The sequence below is a fragment of the Microcaecilia unicolor genome, chromosome 9, assembly GCF_901765095.1.
Source record: "Microcaecilia unicolor chromosome 9, aMicUni1.1, whole genome shotgun sequence".
NCBI lineage: Eukaryota > Metazoa > Chordata > Amphibia > Gymnophiona > Siphonopidae > Microcaecilia > Microcaecilia unicolor.
The window spans coordinates 208,207,609-208,227,656 of NC_044039.1; the positions used below are offsets into that span (position 1 = coordinate 208,207,609).

The 20,048-nt window shown below is 46.6% G+C and overlaps 1 protein-coding gene across 1 annotated transcript in view; it reads left to right on the forward strand.

The window, feature by feature from the left end:
- The window catches only part of CCDC88C (coiled-coil domain containing 88C), a 222,424-nt gene that overhangs the window by 175,734 nt on the left and 26,642 nt on the right, over positions 1-20,048 (forward strand). Inside the window, exons 20-23 of the mRNA XM_030214328.1 lie at positions 6,850-7,127; positions 11,971-12,114; positions 17,154-17,340; positions 18,873-19,018. Coding sequence (XP_030070188.1) covers positions 6,850-7,127; positions 11,971-12,114; positions 17,154-17,340; positions 18,873-19,018 — 755 coding nt within the window. The remainder of the gene's footprint in view (positions 1-6,849; positions 7,128-11,970; positions 12,115-17,153; positions 17,341-18,872; positions 19,019-20,048) is intronic.

Sequence of the window (20,048 nt, forward strand, 5' to 3'; positions counted from 1 at the left end):
GGCCCTTGAGCAAAGCCCCTTTCGCAGAACTCACTGATTATATCTGGGGCCTCTCTTCTGATGTGGACATATCTTTCTAAGGTCAAGATGGTGCACTATTACCCCCACAGCATAGAAGACTCCTTTAAGACCCCTGCCTTCTCCAAGGAGCCACGAATCCTCCATATGATCCATCCACAACTGCTTCTATACCAAGTTTCTAGAGAAGATTTCCAAAGCATTGTTATTGCAGACTACCACAGTCACAACTAACAAGTAAATTTCAGTGCAATTCTGCAGTCTCTGCATACCAAAGGAGATAACCCGTCATGCCAGGCCATCAGGTCTTCCAGGATCTGCAGCTCAAGATTTGACAGACAGTGACTTCCAGATGGCTGGATCTCAAATAAAAAGTCCACCCTGCAACAGGTCATGTCCATCCTCAAATCCTTCATAAATCAATGGTATCTGAAGTGGCTCTGAAGAAATCCAAACCTTCCAGGACATAAGCCAGCCTTTCACCTGGAAAGGAACAAAAATCATTCATAGAACAAAAGATCTTCCAGGGTGCCGTGCTAAATCTAAGGATTGCAGCTCATAGTTGCATCCTCCATACCACCATTCCATCATACAGAATTTAGTTAACTTGGTGCAGGCTCCCCCCCCCCCCCCCCCCCCCCCCCCCGAAGATTGGCAAGAATTGCTGTCTTCTCTTTCGACTTTTAGTATGGTTTCCTCCTTAATTCTGTATATGATGCTTAGGACGACCTCTCACACCTCGGCTATTGCCACTGGGGCATGCACAACTGCATGTCTTCAAGCCTGCAGACGAGAGGTCTGTGATCATCTTGTTGATGCCCCTGTATAGGGAAAAACCTTTTGGTGAAAAACGAGACACCTTTTTCTCTTAAAGATCATTTCGCTGTAGTGAGCGAGTTATCTCCTGCCAGTTGTCAACCAGACTTATTTAGAAGGGGCCAGCAATCCAGTTACAAAAAAAACCTTTCCTCAGCGACCCTCCAGACCGGTCAAGACGCGTGGGTTATGCTCGCCTACCAGCAGAGGGAGACTGAGAACACTAACTTCAACTATGTACATATAACCTGTGCCCATCCCACAAAAGCCAGTATTTTCTCAGTCTCAGCAGAGGGTAGACAGGCAGCCTGTGCAGCTTGTCCGGTCTGGTAGGAGTCAGGGATCAGTTGAGAGTTTTAGGCTGGTCTATTGGTCATTCCTGAGGAGCATCCCTGTGCCTGGAATACTCTGTGTGCTGGGGCTTGGTGGTGCCGGTGGGGCCTGCCATTGTGCCCCCTGGGGTGTCACACCCGGGTGGCCGGGTCCCTCTCTCGAGCTAGCTCTCCAGTTTGGGCAGCTTTGTGCCTCGGCTGCAGTTTTTATATTGCAGCCTTGAGTGCCAGGGATTTAATAGCAGCAGGGCTCAAATTGTGCTGCAATAAAGTTGGGGAAAAAAAAAAAAAAAAAAGACCCAGACGGTGTGGAGAGCGGTGCAGCTGCACTCCGGAGTGCCGGAGCTGGGCAGCCGTTCGAGGTGAGCTGTGAGTGGCTTCTTTGGGGTGAGTTCCCATTTCTTTTACCTTTGGGGAGGATTTGGCGCGAAGATGTCCGCGAAGCCGCTTCGCTGTCGTTTTTGCGCGCGTCGGGGGGTCGATGCGATTGGCGGTTCCTGCCGCTTTTGTGGGGAACCGAAGACTCAGTCCTCCGCTCCGCCGGTGTTAGCGGCGGAGCTTCCCGCGCCAGCCTTGCAGGAGGTTGCAGAGGCTTCGGCTAGCGGTTCAGTGGCGGTCCCGGTTTTGGCGGGAACCGCCGCCATCTTGGATTCGGGCCCGAGAATTCCGGATTTAGTCAGCGGCCCTCAGGGCAGCCCGGTGGCTGGTGCTTCTGGAGGGGACGTTTCGGGAAGGATGGGTTTCCCTCCGGAATTTGTATGGTCCTTATTTCAGGCCTGGCAGGCAGGACCGTCGCGCACGGAGCTCCTTAGTCTGGGGGCGGGCTTGAGCGCTAAGAGGCCCTCTGAAAAGCAGGACCCGCTGGATAAGGGGATCCGAAGGGTCTCTCGGACTTTTCCTATGAATGTGGATCTTAGATGGTAACGCAGGAATGGCTCTCGCCGGAGGCGCCGTGTAAGGTGGCACGGGCCATGGCTAAGCTCTATCCCCTTCCGCAGGAAGATAGAGATTCTTTAAAGCCTCCGACTGTGGATGCCGTAGTGACAGCGGTGACTAAGGCTACTGCAATTCCTGTAGATGGAGGGGCTGCCTTGCGGGACCCTCAGGACAGGAAATTGGAGACATTTCTGAAGCGCAGTTTTGATTTATCGGCGCTGGCTTTGCAGGCTTCAGTTTGTGGAGGTCTGGTGGCTCGAGCATGTTTCCGCTGGGCTGAGCGGCTGCTAGATGCTCCGCAGGTTGATAGAGCCGCCTTAGTGCAGGATTTGGCAAAGTTGGAGATGGGCTCGTCCTTCTTGGCAGATGCGCTATATGATTTGTTGCGTGCATCGGCGAAGAACATGACCCTCACAGTGGCGGCTCGAAGGGCCCTGTGGTTGCGGGGCTGGCTGGCAGATGCCGCGTCCAAGGCAAAGTTGTGTTCGCTTCCCTTTAAGGGCGCTTTGCTTTTTGGAGACGAATTGGATAAGTTGGTTAGGGGTCTTGGTGATACTAAGATCCCGCGGCTTCCAGAGCTTCGGCCTAAGGCGTCTAGGGGCTCTGCGGTGCGAGGTCGTTTTCAGGAAGCTAGACGGTATTGGCCGGGTAGGTCCTCGGGGGGGGGGGGGGGGGTTCCGGCGTCGTTATTTTCAGAGAACCCAGCCCTTTTGTGGAGGCCGCCGGGGGGGGGGGCGAGCTGCCTCTTCGGGAGCGGCCAGCACGTCCCGTGTGTCGCAATGATGGTTTGGGGTTCCAGCCTCTGGTTTGTGTGGGGGCTCGATTACGCTTGTTTTACCAGAGGTGGGCCCAAATCACGTCAGACCAGTGGGTGCTGCAGATAGTGCGAGACGGGTACGCGCTGGAGTTCGACGGTCCTCTGTCCGATTTCTTTCTCGTCTCTCCCTGTCATTCAAGGCGCAAGGCAAGGGCAGTGCGAGACACTCTGTCACGTCTGGTAGATTTAGGCGCTGTGGTGCCTGTTCCGCCAGAAGAACGAGGTACTGGTTGTTACTCCATTTACTTCGTGGTGACAAAGAAAGAGGATTCTTTTCGGCCCATTTTAGACCTCAAGAGGATCAATGCGGCTCTAAAGATTCCTTCCTTTCGGATGGAAATGTTGCGCTCGGTCATTATAGCGGTTCAGGAAGGGGAATTTCTGACTTCATTGGATTTGACAGAAGCTTATTTACACATCCCCATTCTAGAGGCGCACCAGTGTTTTCTTCGTTTTGTGGTGTTAGGGAGTCACTTTCAGTTTTGTGCGCTCCCGTTCGGCCTGGCTACAGCTCCTCGCACTTTCTCCAAGGTGATGGTGGTCGTGGCAGCGGCTTTACGGTTGCAGGGCATTTTGGTGCATCCGTATCTCGACGACTGGTTAATTCGAGCCAAAACGCAGGCGGAGAGCAAGGAGGCTACCGCCCGGGTGGTGACCTTTTTGCAGTCGCTGGGTTGGGTTGTCAATCTGGCCAAGAGTCACCTAGTTCCGTCACAGTCTCTAGAATATCTGGGAGTTCGGTTCGACACGGAGCGAGGCCGGGTGTTTTTGATGGCTCCTCGCATTTCCCAACTGCAGATTCAGATACGTCAGCTCCGAGCTCAGAGGGCGCCTGCAGCGCGGGAGTATCTTCAGGTGTTAAGTCTGATGGCTGCGTCTATAGAGGTAGTACCTTGGGCCAGGGCCCACATGAGAAAGTTGCAGAGTTCGTTGTTGACTCGTTGGTCCCCTCAGTCCCAGGAGTTGGAGGAGCGGTTAGCGCTGCCGGAGAGGGTTCGGCGCAGCCTCCGCTGGTGGCTTCACACTCCGAATCTAGCGAAGGGTATGCTGCTAGAGGTGCCGAATTGGGTGGTACTGACCACGGATGCAAGTCTGTTAGGCTGGGGGGCGCGTTGTCTAGGGCAGGTGGCCCAAGGGCGATGGACGTCGGAAGAGGCGTCGTGGTCCATCAACCGCCTGGAGACTCGAGCAATTCGGTTGGCTCTTCGGTCCTTCCAGAATCTGCTAGAGGGCAAGGCGGTCAGAGTTCTTTCCGACAATGCCACGGCCGTCGCTTATGTGAATTGGCAGGGGGGGACGAAGAGCCCAGGATTAGCCGTAGAGGCAGCGGAGTTGTTGGGGTGGGCAGAGGCTCATCTTCAGGCTCTTTCGGCAGGCCACGTAGCAGGAGTGGACAATGTGGACGCGGATTATCTGAGCAGGCACATGTTGGATCCCGGAGAGTGGGCTCTCCATCACTCAGTGTTCGAGCGGATAGCGTTGCAGTGGGGTCGGCCGGTGTTGGATCTCATGGCATCGGCCGACAATGCGCAGGTCGCGCGGTACTTCAGTCGTCGAAGAGATGCTCGAGCCGAGGGTCTCGACGCGTTGGTTCTGCCGTGGCCGACTCAGCAATTGCTCTATGTGTTTCCGCCGTGGCCACTGGTGGGCTGCATGGTACAGCGGATCGGTCGTCATCCCAGCTTAGTGATTCTGATAGCGCCCAATTGGCCTCGTCGGCCATGGTACGGAGATCTGGTGCGGTTGTTAGTGCAGGATCCTTTTCCCCTGGGGTCTCGGGTAAGACTGGTGCAGGGGCCGATCGAGATGGCCGACCCCTCTCCATTCTTGCTTACGGCTTGGCTCTTGAAAGGCACAGATTGAGAAAGAAGGGTTTCTCGGCCAGAGTCATTGATACAATGTTGCGGTCGCGTAAGAAGTCTACGTCGTTGGCTTATGTGCGGGTGTGGCGCATCTTTGAGAGTTGGTGTCTTGAACGGAATGTTGTCCCTTTGCGGGCTTCGGTGATGGAGGTTTTGGAGTTTTTGCAGGATGGTTTGGACAGGGGGCTCTCCCTTTCTTCCCTGAAGGTGCAGGTTGCTGCTTTGTCTTGTTTCAGAGGTAAGATTCGAGGAGTCTCCTTGGCAGCTTCTCCGGACGTAGGGCGGTTCCTGAGGGCAGTGAAGTTGATTCGGCCGCCCCGTCGTCCGATGGTTCCGCCTTGGGATTTGAATTTGGTCTTGGAGACTCTGGTGGGTCCTCCGTTTGAACCATTGGCGTCCATCACATGTAAGGATCTTACCTTGAAGACAGTTTTTCTGGTGGCCATTGCTTCCGCTCGTAGAATTTCAGAGTTGCAAGCCTTGTCTTGTAGGGAGCCTTTTCTGTCCTTTGCGAAAGAGAGAGTGACTTTGAGGATGGTTCCTTCCTTTGTTCCTAAGGTGGTTTCAGCGTTCCATGTGAATCAAGTGATTTCGTTACCGGTGTTGGGGGATCGTTCGGGGGATGCCTCTCAGCGTCGGTTGGCTAAGTTGGATGTTCAGCGCGCCTTGCGGTCCTATTTGAGCAGAACGCGAGAATTCCGGGCTTCGGATAGGTTGTTCGTTTTGTTTGGAGGTCCCAAGAGAGGGGCTGCGGCCTCCAAGGGGACTCTGGCTAGGTGGTTGAAGGAGGCTATTGCCTCGGCTTATTTGTTGAGGCGGCGTTCGGTGCCCCCGTTACTTAAGGCGCATTCAACTCGGGGGGTTGCTGCTTCCTGGGCGGAGAGTAGTTTTGTTCCTCCGCAGGATATTTGTAAGGCAGCGGCATGGTCGTCCATTCATTCCTTTTTGAAGCATTATAGGATTGATGTTCAGGCAAAAGAGGATGCATGTTTTGGAGCGGCTGTGCTGTCTTCTGCGTTTCGAGGGTCCCACCCTTAAGTTTCTACTGCTTTGGTACTTCCCACGCGTCTTGACCGGTCTGGAGGGTCGCTGAGGAAGGTGAAATTAGGCCTTACCTGCTAATTTTCTTTCCTCTAGACCCTCCAGACCGGTCAAGAGCCCGCCCTATGGATTTTCAGAGATATTGTTCGTATCAGAAGTATTTGAGCCGTGTTCTGCTATGACTATTCCTTTTCTTTCACTGGGCCGGAGAGTTTTCTTCGCCCATACTACTTGACAGAGCGGGGCGCTTGACGTTCCGTCTGTCTGAGCACACTGTTGTTGTTGTTGACTATTGGTTTTCCAGGTACAGGGGTTTTCTAGATTCAGAGTTCAGGTTGCAGGGGGTTTTCTCTGCTTTGCTAAGTGTATACTGGCTTTTGTGGGATGGGCCCAGGTTATATGTACATAGTTGAAGTTAGTGTTCTCAGTCTCCCTCTGCTTGTAGGCGAGCATAACCCACACGTCTTGACCGGTCTGGAGGGTCTAGAGAAAAGAAAATTAGCAGGTAAGGCCTAATTTCACCTTCACACAGCCGTACTATCCCCCAGCCTTACTCACAACAGCGTCTGAATCCTTGTGAACCAAGTAACAGTCAACCACTACATCCGTGACTGTGAAACAAGATAAACTTCAAACTCCCTCCAGCAAATCCCATCCGATGAAAGGATCTTGATTGAAACTACAGCCTCTCCTAAGGGCTCACCAAGCTCATGACTGATGCCTCCACAGCAAGATGGAGAATCCATGTTCTCTGCATGCACTGCTTCCACTGCATGCAAATCTATCTCATGAATATTCATTGTGGGTATCCTGAAAACCCGACTGGCTGGGGTGCCTCCAGGACCAGGTTTGGGAACCACTGCACTAAACTATGGGAGAGCACAGCTACAAGGAGCTATCAGGATGTTACCCTTTGGTGTGTCTACATTCCCCTACAGAGAACCTTCTCGTAGGTAAGTAACTGTTGTTTGTACATACATGTATGTGTGCATTAAACCATATTTTTTTCATATATGTATAATTACAGGTAGAAAATTCTACTATTAGTTCTCAAAGTGCTTCACTCTTGGCCGAGAATACTCTGCTGCAAAACCAGCAGATGAGCCTGGAGAACCAGAATGAGAACTTCCTGAAAGAGAGAGAGGATACGAGTGCAAAGTATGAATCCTTGCGGCAGGACCACGAGCGTCTGAGCTTGCTGCATGAGCGACAGTACATGGACTATGAATTGCTGATGACCCAGCACAGCAGCCTGAAGATGTCGCACAAAAACCTGGAACAGGAGCACAGAACTCTAGAGGAAAGGTACGTAAGAATTTGAAAGCTAAGCTAATCTGTTTGTGTGGTTTTCCAGAGCTTTGCATTTGATTTTAAGCACAGATTCAAGTAACTTTTATGGAGATTGCATCTTAAACATCAGTTATTTTGTTATTTTTATTCTCCAGTTGCATTAAGTGCTGTCCAGCTTAAGTGGCAGTTTGGTCTGACATGCGAGGACTGAGGGTGTATAATACATATGGAGTCACTAATGACGAACACTTTTTTTTCTCGGTAGATGAGGATTTCACACACACATGATGTGTTCTGTCAGCTTTAAAAGCCTTGAATTTGCCTGAGATTTTACAAGCGTTGTTGGTTTTACTAGCCGAAGTATAATTTAGTTGCAGAGTAAGGTTTCCGGTATTGTGTAGTCCAGTGGAAGTCAGTTCCAATTAGGCTTCCAGCTTATAGGAATGTGAAAAAACTGGCGAGCTGAAAAAATATTATTCAGGTGACCAGTTATGTTTTACGTTCAGGGATGGTAATTCAGCTGTGGGCATTTTAAGTAGTCAATCCAAATCCAGGCTCAAATTGGTTGGTTGTTTATAGTACATTTAGTGTTTGTTTGTTGTTGTGGTTTTTTTTCGTAAATGCAACAGAAATTTTTTTTTTTTTTGTTACATTTGTACCCTGCGCTTTCCCACTCATGGCAGGCTCAATGCGGCTTACATGGGGCATAGTATCCCCAGTATCAAAAGTTTCTTCAAATGCAAACATATTACCAGGGCCAGTCTTAGCAATTGCGGGTCCCTGTGCAAACCAGTTCAGTGCCCCCCCCCCCCCCCCATGTGCCTGCCCATTCCTGCCCCCTACCCACATCTGCCACCATAAGCCATAATTTATCAGCATGAAAGGAGGTTTAGAGCTCTCAGAACCCCACCTCACCTCATACCTTGATATGCATCCACCATGTTTCATTAGAGAGCGGCAGAGAACAGCAGCAATTTTCATTCCACGTCAGCTGCCAAGCTCAGAGCCTCCTCGCTGCTGCATCCCGCCCTTGTGGAAGCAGGAAGTGACATCAAAAAGGGGCGGGATGCAGCAGCGAGGGGGCTCTGGGCTCGGCAGTTGACAGGGAATGAAAATCACTGCCAGTTCCTGATGCTGTCTGTTGAAATGTGGTTGCACATTAAGGTACGGAGCAGGGAGGTGTTACGAGACAGGGGGACAGACGTGCAGGAGAAAGTGAGGCCCTGTGCCACCGCCCCTGCCTAAGACCGGCCCTGCATATTACAACAATATTGCATAATTCCATCACTTCTGAACTAGCCAAAACCCTTTAAAAACCAACACAAAATGCCTGTCCCCATTGCATGATTGTATCTGAACTCGCATCCCCACGAGAAGCTATCCATTTAGTCTCATCACACACTCACTAGGTTACATAACACAAATCAGATGAATGGTCAACTCTGCAATGTATTGCTTGTGGATAAATGAAACAATGATTTCTGTAAGTCCTAATTTTTCTTTAAATATAACTACAAAGAGGTGGCGATCCTCATGTAGACAGTCCACAAACAGAACAGACCTCTAAACCGAAGAAACAAATATTTATTGCTACCTGAAGTGGCCATGTTATGCCTTCAGAGAGGCTGAATCAGGGGCTACACTGTTTAATCAGAACATGAGACAGTTAAAATCATAAAGTACTTGATCTTGCATCTAAAACAAATAAATTGAAGTCATACACATGCTAATACTTCACAGGCAAATAATTAAGTAAATCATAATAAATAATAAAGCAATAAAAATAAATGTCACTGAATATAAATCTAAAAGTTTAGAAGCTAAATATCAAGGGACACATACCTATTAGGGTCTTTCAAAACACTTTCCCCTAATAGTGAAATATATATTCAAAGCGTGAAACAAGCAGAAAGTATTTAAGTAAAATTTACAACCAGTGCGGCTTGTTATGTTTAAATCTGTTTATTGTCAGAAATAACGAAAGAAAATACATGCAGAATCTTGCAACAAAAAGAACAGATCAGTATCGCCAACAATTTTTCTCTGCTGCAATCAACAAATAACTTTTCTGTTTCTTTTATCCCCACCCAACTCTCCGTCTCCCCCTCCCCCTGTCCCCCCTTGATCCCTCTTATATTCCCTCGTTCCCATTAAGCGAAAACAACCTGGTGCATACTATTTATACTCCTCCAAAATAGGTGAATTTAGGCTCAGAACCACCCACATAAACCTTGCTACGTATGAGTTTGCTGATCCTAACATTGCGTGGTCAGACGTCCCAACGTGTTCATGCATTCCGGTGTATTATACATCTTGGGAACCGCAGCCAATATATAGCTGTAGCCAAGGTTCCACACGACAGATGTCCTTAATTGAATAAGAGGTGGTTGTTTCTTATCACCTCCCATTCCTATTGAGTCTGTGCATGGATGCTCGGTGTATCCCATAAGACCCCAATGACCAATCTATTACTTAACAGAACCCCTAGACCACCAGTGCGGCTTATTAAAACAAATAGGTTGATTTGAAATTCAGCTACTGAAACAGCATCAATGTCGCTACAAAACCTAAAACAGCAAAAAAACAAATATTTAAAATGAGCATGAAGCAATGATTTCAAGAATTTATAATTGAAAACATAGAGATGCAGTTAATTACAAGCATCAGCAATGTTTCTGCAGGTCAGAACTCCTCCTCCTCCTTGATTAGCAGAAAAACACCCACTCCGTCAAGCTAGCAAATTTAGGTGCTGCGTGCTGGAGGTCAAAGGTGCATCACATTAAAAGCATTCAGAACAGCTTCAAAAATCCATAAATTTTTCAACTAACCTAGTAAAGATACGAAAAATCTGCTGTTTCAAAACAGATTAATTCACGGAAATTTTTAAAAATTAAACAAATTACAGTGTTCCAGAAGCTGGTCTTTCTGATTCAAGATATGTGAAATTTGACTGGGATTGACACCATATTCTTTAGCAATAGATGCTTGACTTTGTTTGTCTTCTAATTTTTTAAGAACTTCTATTCGTTCAGCCAGTGTTAATCTTACAGTTGCGCGATGACGACGACGACTCCAGTGTACTCTCTAACAACATTCTTTCGCTTATTCTGCCTGTGGCAGTTAACCAACGAGATTTCAAATTTACCGCCCCTTTGTCACGCGCCAATCAGCTTCCATATTCAGTGCATGCACTTATGCAGAGTCTTTCCTGCAGAGGAGCGGTCTTAAACCATGCATATAAGCGAATCTTGCACTCATCAGTGGTGCGCAAAACGGGACCGAAGTACGGCATGCGCTTATCCGACGTGCACTTAAATGGAGTGCACTGTATTTATGTTGTATGGCTTAAATATAATTTCAAGACTGTTCTATATTTGATTTTACTATGTCTTTTATGATTTCATTATTTTGTGATTTGAAAATATAGTCTTTATTTGATTTATTTTTTTTAACTTGATTCTTGTTTGCTTTATAAGCATGACTGTCTTTTAAATACCATGTTAATTAAGCTAAAAATGCTTGATAGAGTTTTCAAGATGCGTTTTTGAGCCTTTTCATTGGAATTGTATGGTTCTCCAGCCCTCCCCCATTCTGATGATGGCATTAGCATCATTGGAATGCACACAGAATAGCCACCTGTGCTCTTCTGAATATCTTGTCTTTCTGCTGACGCCATGGAGATTTTAAACTGCCAGAATAGGAACTTGCTATTTCTTACAAGAATGCAGAAAAATGCCTGTCCTTGTGGTTCAAAATCTTCCATCATGATGGTGGTAAGAAAAGGGACAAAAGAAGAGCCACAGAGGTGATAGCGAAGAAGCCAGCAGATGTCACCATGAAGGGCAGAGCCTGTGAGACAGGATTGCTGGCTTGCCTCCTTAAGCCAGGCTTTGGCCTGCTTGTCTTTAGAGAAAGCAAAGTTGTTTACGTGTAACAAGTGTTCTCTGAGGACAGCAATATATTGGTCCTCATATAACCCACCCACCTCCCCTAGGAGTTGCACCTTCCAATAACAGCATAGAGTAGATCCTGGAGGCACCCCAGTCAGTCAGGTTTTCAGGATATCTACAATGAATATTTATGAGAGAGATTTGCTTGTGCTGCCTCTACTGCATTCAAATCTCTCATGAATATTCCTTGTGGATATTATTATTATCGTTTGTATAGCACTACCAGACGCACGCAGCGCTGAACATCTTGAAAACCTGACTGGTTGGGGTGCCTCCGGGACCAGGTTTGGAAACCACTGGCATGCGACACCAAGGTGGCCCGCAATGATGAATCTCAAGTACAACAGTCCTCACATTTGTTTACATTGCTACAACCAGGACACCACCTGATAACATCACCCCCTTGTAAGGGCTGATATTCTGCTATCCTTGGAAAGCATAATGGGTAACAGCTGTGCTCTGTGGAACAAGGAACATAATCTTAGTCTCACTGAAGGGGCAATATGTGGACAACCACTTTTTGAATGTAAATTGTCATTTACATATGTCAGCAGCTTTGAAAATTATCGTCCTTACCACGACTCCTCCCACAAGAGATGCAGATGCTACCTGCACAGTGTCTCCGGCCCCAGCTTGTCCTTGACGTGGAAGGCGGCATGGTCTGGAAACTGAATTGAGGGCTTTCCAGTCAATGACCAGGCCAGCCCCACAACTATTTTAAATCATTACTGTTTTCTTATAAACAGGCTTTCGTGTCGGCTTTACATTTGGGGCTGTTGTAGTGACAAAATGCAACCAGATATGGTCTGCAGAATAGTTTTGTGACTAACCTGACAGTATAAAATTATTTTGCCTTTTCATCTTATTTCATTGCAGTGATATGTGTGTGTGTGTATATGTATTTGCAGTTATAACAGTTTGGTGACGCAGAAAGCAAAGTTGGAAGACCTGGAAATTGCTTTGAAAGCAGAGAGGGAGGTTCTGCAGCAAGAAAAGAGAAAAAATAATATTGCTACAGGAGAAAATCAGAAATTGAGAGAAGACCTTGACAGGTATACCAAGTGACCTTATCACCTGAAAAAAGAAATTCTGTGTAATGTTATATATATATATATATATGATATGGTTAGAATAGAAACTGGTGCTGTAACCTCATGGAAACAGGAACTGTGGAACTGCACCAGTCACTAGACACAAGCAGTCGCCAGAGGAAGCATTAATTCCTGCACTAAAGCCTACAGAAAGGCCCGGAAATCAGGACCGATCTTGATTCTTAGCTTGTGCTGAAGATCAGCTTCTAAATACTCAAAACGATGAGCCATGGCTCTGAGACTAAGGAGACGGTGCAGTGTATTTTCCAGCCCTTGAAGGAGCTGTGCTAGGAGGAAAGCTCTACCTCTTTTCCTAGGCACTCATCCCAGTAATAGGTGCCAGCTTTGTAGGGGAATTGACTTAAGGATGGGGGGGCGGGGGGGTATATTGCCCTTTAGAAGTCCTCTAGTGTTGAGGTATGTCTTGTATGGATTGATAAGTAACATAGAGGGACATAATCGAAAGTGGGTGCCCATCTTCGTGGGCGGCCATGCGAAGGGGTGGGACAAACCGTATTTTCGAAAAAAGATGGGCGCCCATCTTTTTTTCGATAATACGGGTTGTGCGGGGCAAATGCCTAGGATTTGTTCGTTTTTCAGCTGGGCGCTATTGGTTTTCAGCGATAATGGAAACCGAAGGCGCCCAGCTCAAAAACGAACAAATCCAAGGCATTGATGGTCGTGGGAGGGGCCAGAATTCATAGTGCACTGGTCCCCCTCACATGCCAGGACACCAACTGGGCACCCTAGGGGGCACTTTTACAAATTAAAAAAAAAAAAATTTAAAATAGCTCCCAGGTGCATAGTACCCTTCCCTTGTGTGCTGAGCCCCCCAATTCCCCCCCCCCCCCAAAACCCACTTTCCACAAGTCTACACCATTACCATAGCCCTAAGGGGGGCACCTACATGTGTGCACAGTGGGTTTTGGGGGTTTTTGGAGGGCTCAACATTAACCAGCAGAAGTGGAACAGGTAGGGGGGGGTGGGCCTGGGTCCACCTACCTGACGTCCACTGCACCCATTAACAACTGCTCCAAGGGACCTGCATACTGCTGTCAGGGAGCTGGGTATGACATTTGAGGCTCGCATACAGGCTGTCAAAAAGAGTTTTTAAAATTCATTTTTTGTGGTGGGAGGGGGTTAGTGACCACTGGTGGGGGGAGTCAGGGGAGGTCATCCCCAATTCCCTCCGGTGGTCATCTGGCCAGTTGGGGCACTTTTTTGGACTTGGGTCTTGAAAAAAAAGGGTCCAGCAAAAGCGACCCAAATTCTCGCTTCTGCCGCCCTTTTTTTTTTTTCGATTATCGGCCGATGGCGCCCATCTCTCCTCGGCCGATAAACTCGCCCCAGTCCCGCCTTCACCACGCCTCCGACACGCCCCCGTCAACTGTGCCCGTTTCCGCGACAGATTACAGTTGAAGATGCCCAAAATCTCCTTTTCATTATACCGATTTGGGCGCCTTTGTGAGAATGGGCGCCCATCTCCTGATTTGGGTCGAAATATGGGTGCCCATCACTTTCGAAAATAAGGCTGATTGTAACATAGTAGATGATGGCAGAGAAAGACCTATACGGTCCATCCAGTCTGCCCAACAAGATAAATTCATATGTGCTAATTTGTGTATATCTGACCTTGATTTGTATCTGCCATTTTCAGGGCACAGACCGTAGAAGTCTGCCTAGCACTAGCCCCGCCTCCCACCACTGGTGCTGCCACCCAACCTCTACTAAGCTTCTGAGGATCCATTGCTTCTGAACAGGATTCCTTTATGTTTATCTCACGCATTTTTGAATTCCGTTACCGTTTTCATCTCCACCACCTCCCGCTGGAGGGCATTCCAAGTATCTACTACTCTCTCCGTGAAAAAATACTTCCTGACATTTTTCTTGAGTCTGCCCCCCTTCAATCTCATTTCATGTCCTCTAGTTCTACCGCCTTCCCATCTCCGGAAAAGGTTTGTTTGCAGATTAATACCTTTCAAATATTTGAACGTCTGTATCATATCACCCCTGTTTCTCCTTTCCTCCAGGGTATACATGTTCAGGTCAGCAAGTCTCTCCTCATATGTCTTGTAACGTAAATCCCATACCATTCTCGTAGCTTTTCTTTTTCACCGCTTCAATTCTTTTTACATCCTTAGCAAGATACGGCCTCCAAAACTGAACACAATACTCCAGGTGGGGCCTCACCAACGACTTATACAGGGGCATCAACACCTCCTTCCTTTTGCTGGTCACACCTCTCTCTATACAGCCTAGCAACCTTCTAGCTATGGCCACCGCCTTGTTACACTGTTTCATCGCTTCAGATCCTCAGATACAATCACCCCAAGATCCCTCTCCCTGTCCGTACATATCGGACTCTCACCGCCTAACACATACGTCTCCCTTGGATTTCTACTCCCTAAGTGCATCACTTTGCATTTCTTCGCATTGAATTTTAATTGCCAAACCTTAGATCATTCTTCTAGCTTCTGCAGATCCTTTTTCATGTTTTCCACTCCCTCCTGGGTGTCCACTCTGTTACAAATCCTAGTATCATCCGCAAAAAGGCAAACTTTACCTTCTAAGCCTTCGGCAATGTCACTCACAAATATATTGAACAGAATCGGCCCCAGCACCGATCCCTGAGGCACTCCACTACTCACCTTTCCCTCAAAGATGTGTGTTGCCTGTGAAGCTAATGAAACAGTTTTAAGAAATTTACGTAAGTAACTTGTGCATTGACATTTAGGGGTCCTTTTACTAAGCCGCTGTAAAAAGTGGCCTGCGGTAGTGCGAGTGCGTCTTTTGGGCATGCGTAGGGCCATTTTTTTTTTTTTAACTGTGTCTAGGAAAAGGGCCTTTTATTTTATTTATTTTTTTTTTTAAGGGGCCAGAAAATGGATGTGCACTAAAATTGAAACCAGCCGGCTTCCATTTTTAGGCTGAGACCTTACCACCACCCCATTGACCTAGCTGTAAGGTCTCATGCGCTACCTGTGTGGTAAGCATGCAGGACGTGCCAATGCACCAAATAAACTGTTGTTTATTTTAAGAAAAATTGCCCATGTTTATTTCTGAGGACTGGCAAGTATAGAGTACACACATAAAAGTGTTGGTGTACTTTGCATCTGATGGTCGTTCAGGTAGAAAATGGAGAAAAGTAACATGTGCATTAGAACCTGACATTCAGCAGATTGCCAAAACCTGTCGTTTCTTTCTCTACAACATTAGCAAAATCCGTCCCTTCATCTCTGAGCACTCTACCAGAACCCTTATCCACACTCTTATCACCTCTCGTCTTGATTATTGTAACCTACTACTCACTGGCCTCCCTCTTAGCCATCTCTCTCCTCTTCAATCAATCCAAAACTCTGCTGCGCGACTCATTTTCCACCAAAGTCACTATGCCCACATTAGCCCTCTCCTTAAGTCACTTCACTGGCTCCCTATTCGTTTCCGTATTCAGTTCAAACTTCTCCTACTGACCTATAAGTGCATTCACTCTGCCGCTCCCCAGTACCTCTCCACTCTTGTCTCCCCCTACATTCCCCCTCGAGTACTCTGTTCTGTAGACAAATCTCTCTTATCCGTCCCTTTCTCCTAATTCAAGACTCAGTTCCTTTTATCTCGCTGCACCTCATGCCTGGAATAGTCTTCCCAAGCCTGTATGTCTAGCCCCGTCTTTAGCCATTTTCAAGTCCAAACTCAAAACCCACCTCTTTACCACTGCTTTTGACTCCTAACTCACTTACCCTGTCCTTTATCCTCACCTCTTTATTCCCTTACCCTTAATTGTTCTGTCTGTTTACCTGTCTTATCTAGATTGTAAGCTCTTTGAGCAGGAACTGTCTTCTGTGTATGGTGTACAGCGCTGCATATGCCTTGTAGCGCTATAGAAATGATAAGTAGATGGATAAGTAGATAGATGTACATGAAATGTTTGTTTCCCGCCCTAAGGGGCCCTTTTAGTAAGGCACGGAAGGCCTAATGTCGGCCTGCCTTGTGGTAAAAGGGCACTGCCATGTGATGTGCTGAATAACAAAAACAAAAAATACCAAAATCACTGGTGGTTATTCCAATAATGCTATCAAAAAAACCAGGACAAATGCTACAAAATCTTTTTTTTTTTTTTTTTCTTTCAAGGGTATTTTTTAAGAAGAGTGCCCTCAGAAATATCCACTGTCTTTGACAGTTAATAATAACCTTTGCCTAGTGGTATAGCACTTCATTCATCGGGCTACTCTTCATTTAACAGCATGCTGCATGCTATTTGTGTCACTTGTGATTATGTGATCAACCGTTAAAAAAAACTCTGATAATCCTTCACCAACAATGGCCAGCTGCCACTTCATTGAAGTTGCAAAATCAACAATTAGAAATAAACTTATCTTTTGAGCCCGTGTCCTCGCTGTCTAGACGCTCAGGGCTCCCAAGATGCAAAAGCAACGGACTGCTCTCCCCTGGAATCGCCAGACACCGCGGGTGGGTTTCAAACTGCTTTCCTCAGGGACTCGGGTTAAAGTTGTCACCAATTTTTTGGTCCAGCACTCTATTCCAAAATTGGAGAAATTAGCATGTGGCCATTCAAAAAAAAAAAAAAAAAAACTGCAGCCATTTTTCATTCATGCTAGAAAGTGTCTGGAGCGCACAGGAAACCCATGCGCTATTCGCAACCACTTTCTAGCATGGCTTCATAGAAGGACACGTAAAATGCTCACGGGAACACCTCCTTAATAATGGCTGTGCTACCCATGTGCAATTTTACCTGGTTAACTGCTTTTGAAAATTGTATCCTAAGGCTTTTGTTTTCTCTAGGCTCCTTCTAACAGAGTATTTAATCCAGGTTATTTGCTATACAAAATTTTGAAGTTAAATTATAGCTAGCTCTCTTTATCTCTCTCTCTAGATATAGGATGCAGATAGGATATGTATGTTGTCTGTTTACCACAGAAATTTTGTTTGTGGCGAGTGTTCTGAGTTTTTGCTATTTCACACGTTCCATTTCTCGTTCCCAGGTTAAATTTCCTGCACGATCAGCTAAAGGAAGAGTACACTGGCCTTCACACACACACTAAGGAACTGAAAACCTGTTTAAACAATGCACAGCTGGAACTGAACCGCTGGCGAGCCCGTTTTGATGAGTTAAAAGAACAGCATCAGAATATGGATCTTTCATTGAGCAAACTAGACAATCACTGTGAGGCAAGTATATGGAGATCGGGGAAAGCATTCGTGACACTAACAAAGATGTCATCCGGTGTGGGACTAGTCGCAACCCAACCTTCTGTTGTCCTGCTAAAGACTACAGGGCCCTTTTCTAAGCTGCTCTAGTAAATGGGCTTAGTGCATTCTCTAACGTGGGACTTTTCTACGCGCTAAGCCCATTTCTACATTGGCCATAAATTTTGGCCTTTAATTATCTTTTTCTGCACCAACATTTGTCAAAACCAGTGCATTTTTTTCTAGCAAAAGAGGTGCCGGTACTCAAATGCCTGGCCACCCTTCAGGGGGTGGGGTGATCAATCAGAAACCCACCCCACAATAGCTAGGCCCCCTGCAACCAGTCACAGAATCTATGACAAGGCAGACTTGGTGTGTAGAGCCTGAGTTCTTTCATTAAAACTTGGGGGTCAGGGGTCAATTTTAGCAGACAATGGAAAAGATGCCGGTACTCAGTACCCCCAAGTACCCCCTCAAAAAAAGCCCTGGTCAAAACCCACAGAACGTGTTTGGGAATGAACCTCTGTACAAGTTAAATCAGTACATCAAGTCAACACAGGGTTCTAAAATAAATGTGGCACGTATGTGTGTATTAGGAGGAAAAGGCCTCGAGCAAACTCCCTGTTTTACTACAGCATGTAGATTAGTAGGACTTGGTCTTCCTCATCATCGGCAAGAAACCTCCAGAATGGGACTCGCCAAAGTATTATATAAAGATGTGTTCTAACAAAGCTCTCAAACTTAGCTTAGTAACCTTGGTCGCAATGTCTTTCACCAAACATTGAGTGTGATCAACGGCGGCCAGCATTTCGAATGACTGCTTCTGCTTCAGGATCACAGGTCGAGTATTCTGAAAATCAAAATCAGCATAGTGTTTAAAAAAAATCGAGTAGTATTATATTCTCATTTATAACAGTGCGCCTACCTCCGCTCAATCTTGCTGGCGGTCGCAAATGAGACGCCCTTCCTGGAAAATGGCGGGTTTTTTAAGAGGACTCCAGACGTACTACGTCGTGCTCCGAATCCCTCCTACTTACGTTACCAGGTTTTTTGCCGATGATGAGGAAGTCCAACGCCTACTAAACTATATGTTGTAGTAGAACAGGTGTATGCACCAACGTTAACATTAACGCACGACCGCTGAAGAATTAAATGGGAGCACTTACTGCCTCCTGTTTCGGAAGTGCTGAGGGCTCCTGTGTTAAGTCAGCATTGCTCGGTTAGTGAGCGCTAGTGTCGGCATGCTAGCGAACTCTGCCTTGAGTGAATTCTTTCAAACAGGCAGTAAATAAATCCTAATAAAATAGCTGAAATAGGACTTCCATGCTCATTCACCACCCTGACATGCCCCCTCCCAAAATAATAAAAATAAATACCAAGAAGAGCGCACAATCGGCAAAACACTTTACAGCGTCCTTTGTTAACTTAATCAGAATATCTTTCTGGTGCTAGAGGCCATGAGTGAAAGATGTGAACTTGTCAGTCTGTGTAATCTCCACGCTGATCTATTGTAGCTACTGACCCGTCTGAAGGGAAATCTGGAAGAGGAGAATCATCACCTTCTGAGCCAGATCCAGATGCTGAGTCAGCAGAACCAGATATTGTTGGAGCACAGTATGGAAAGCAAAGAACACTACCACGAAGAACAGAAGCAATACATGTAAGGAACTGCTGCCACCTTCACCAGACACTGTCCGAGTTTAAATCGCTTCCTGTAGGCTTTTGAAGAGTGACCCGTTCTCGCCTTAGTTTGAGACACGTCAGCTTTCCCAACAGTATACAGTTTGGCCCTGGAGAAGTATGTACCATGTTTTATGTGCATATGTGTTTGTTGACGGGAATTGTTCACTGTGGGGAGAACTTCACGTATTGATGTCGCATGCATTGCAGGAAAAGGTATGTACCCTTATCATAGTCTGTGCATACTATAAATTCATTCTTTCTACCACCAGCAGCAAAATACATTATAATTGTTCCAAACCTGGGGAAAGAGAGAACTGAAGATGAAATCAGAGCACCCATAGAATATATGTAAAGAGCAGAAGTCCCAGAACAGCTTTACTACACACCCAACTGATGGGGATAGTGGTGAAGAGTCCACCAAAAAGATACATTATGGGTTTGATGCTAGACATAAGAAGACAACCAAAGTAGATCACTCACCCAAATCCAAACTGGGACAGAACATCAAAGAACAAATAAGTGCCAAAAGAACATATAGGTCTAGACTTGAGTGGTGGCTTCTGGTCTTGGCCATGAAACTTTTGCTGGAAATTAGCAATGGCCATCTCGGTGTAATGGAGAAGAAAGATTTGACCAACTCTACATTGGCTTGGGTTGTAAAAAAGTCAAAGCAATGAAGGTTAATTGGCTTGTTTGAGTAGTTTGGATGTAAATAGAAGAGCTGTTGGGGACAATAGTTAGCAGGGCAAGTAGGGTCCAATTAAGTTTGGTTAATGAGCAGTGTGATAAGTTAGTTCGAAGGCAGCAAGAATAACTGTAGTGGAAACTGATGGACTGATACAGAAGAAAAAAATGTTTTCGGGGGAAATAGTATCTGGCAGAACAGCGAAGATGACTCGAGTCAGTGGATGACACTCCAGATGAAAAAAATGTTTATTAAATGATGAACAAGACTCGACACAGCTGTGTTTCGGCCAACTAGGCCTACATCAGGGGTCTCTTGTACT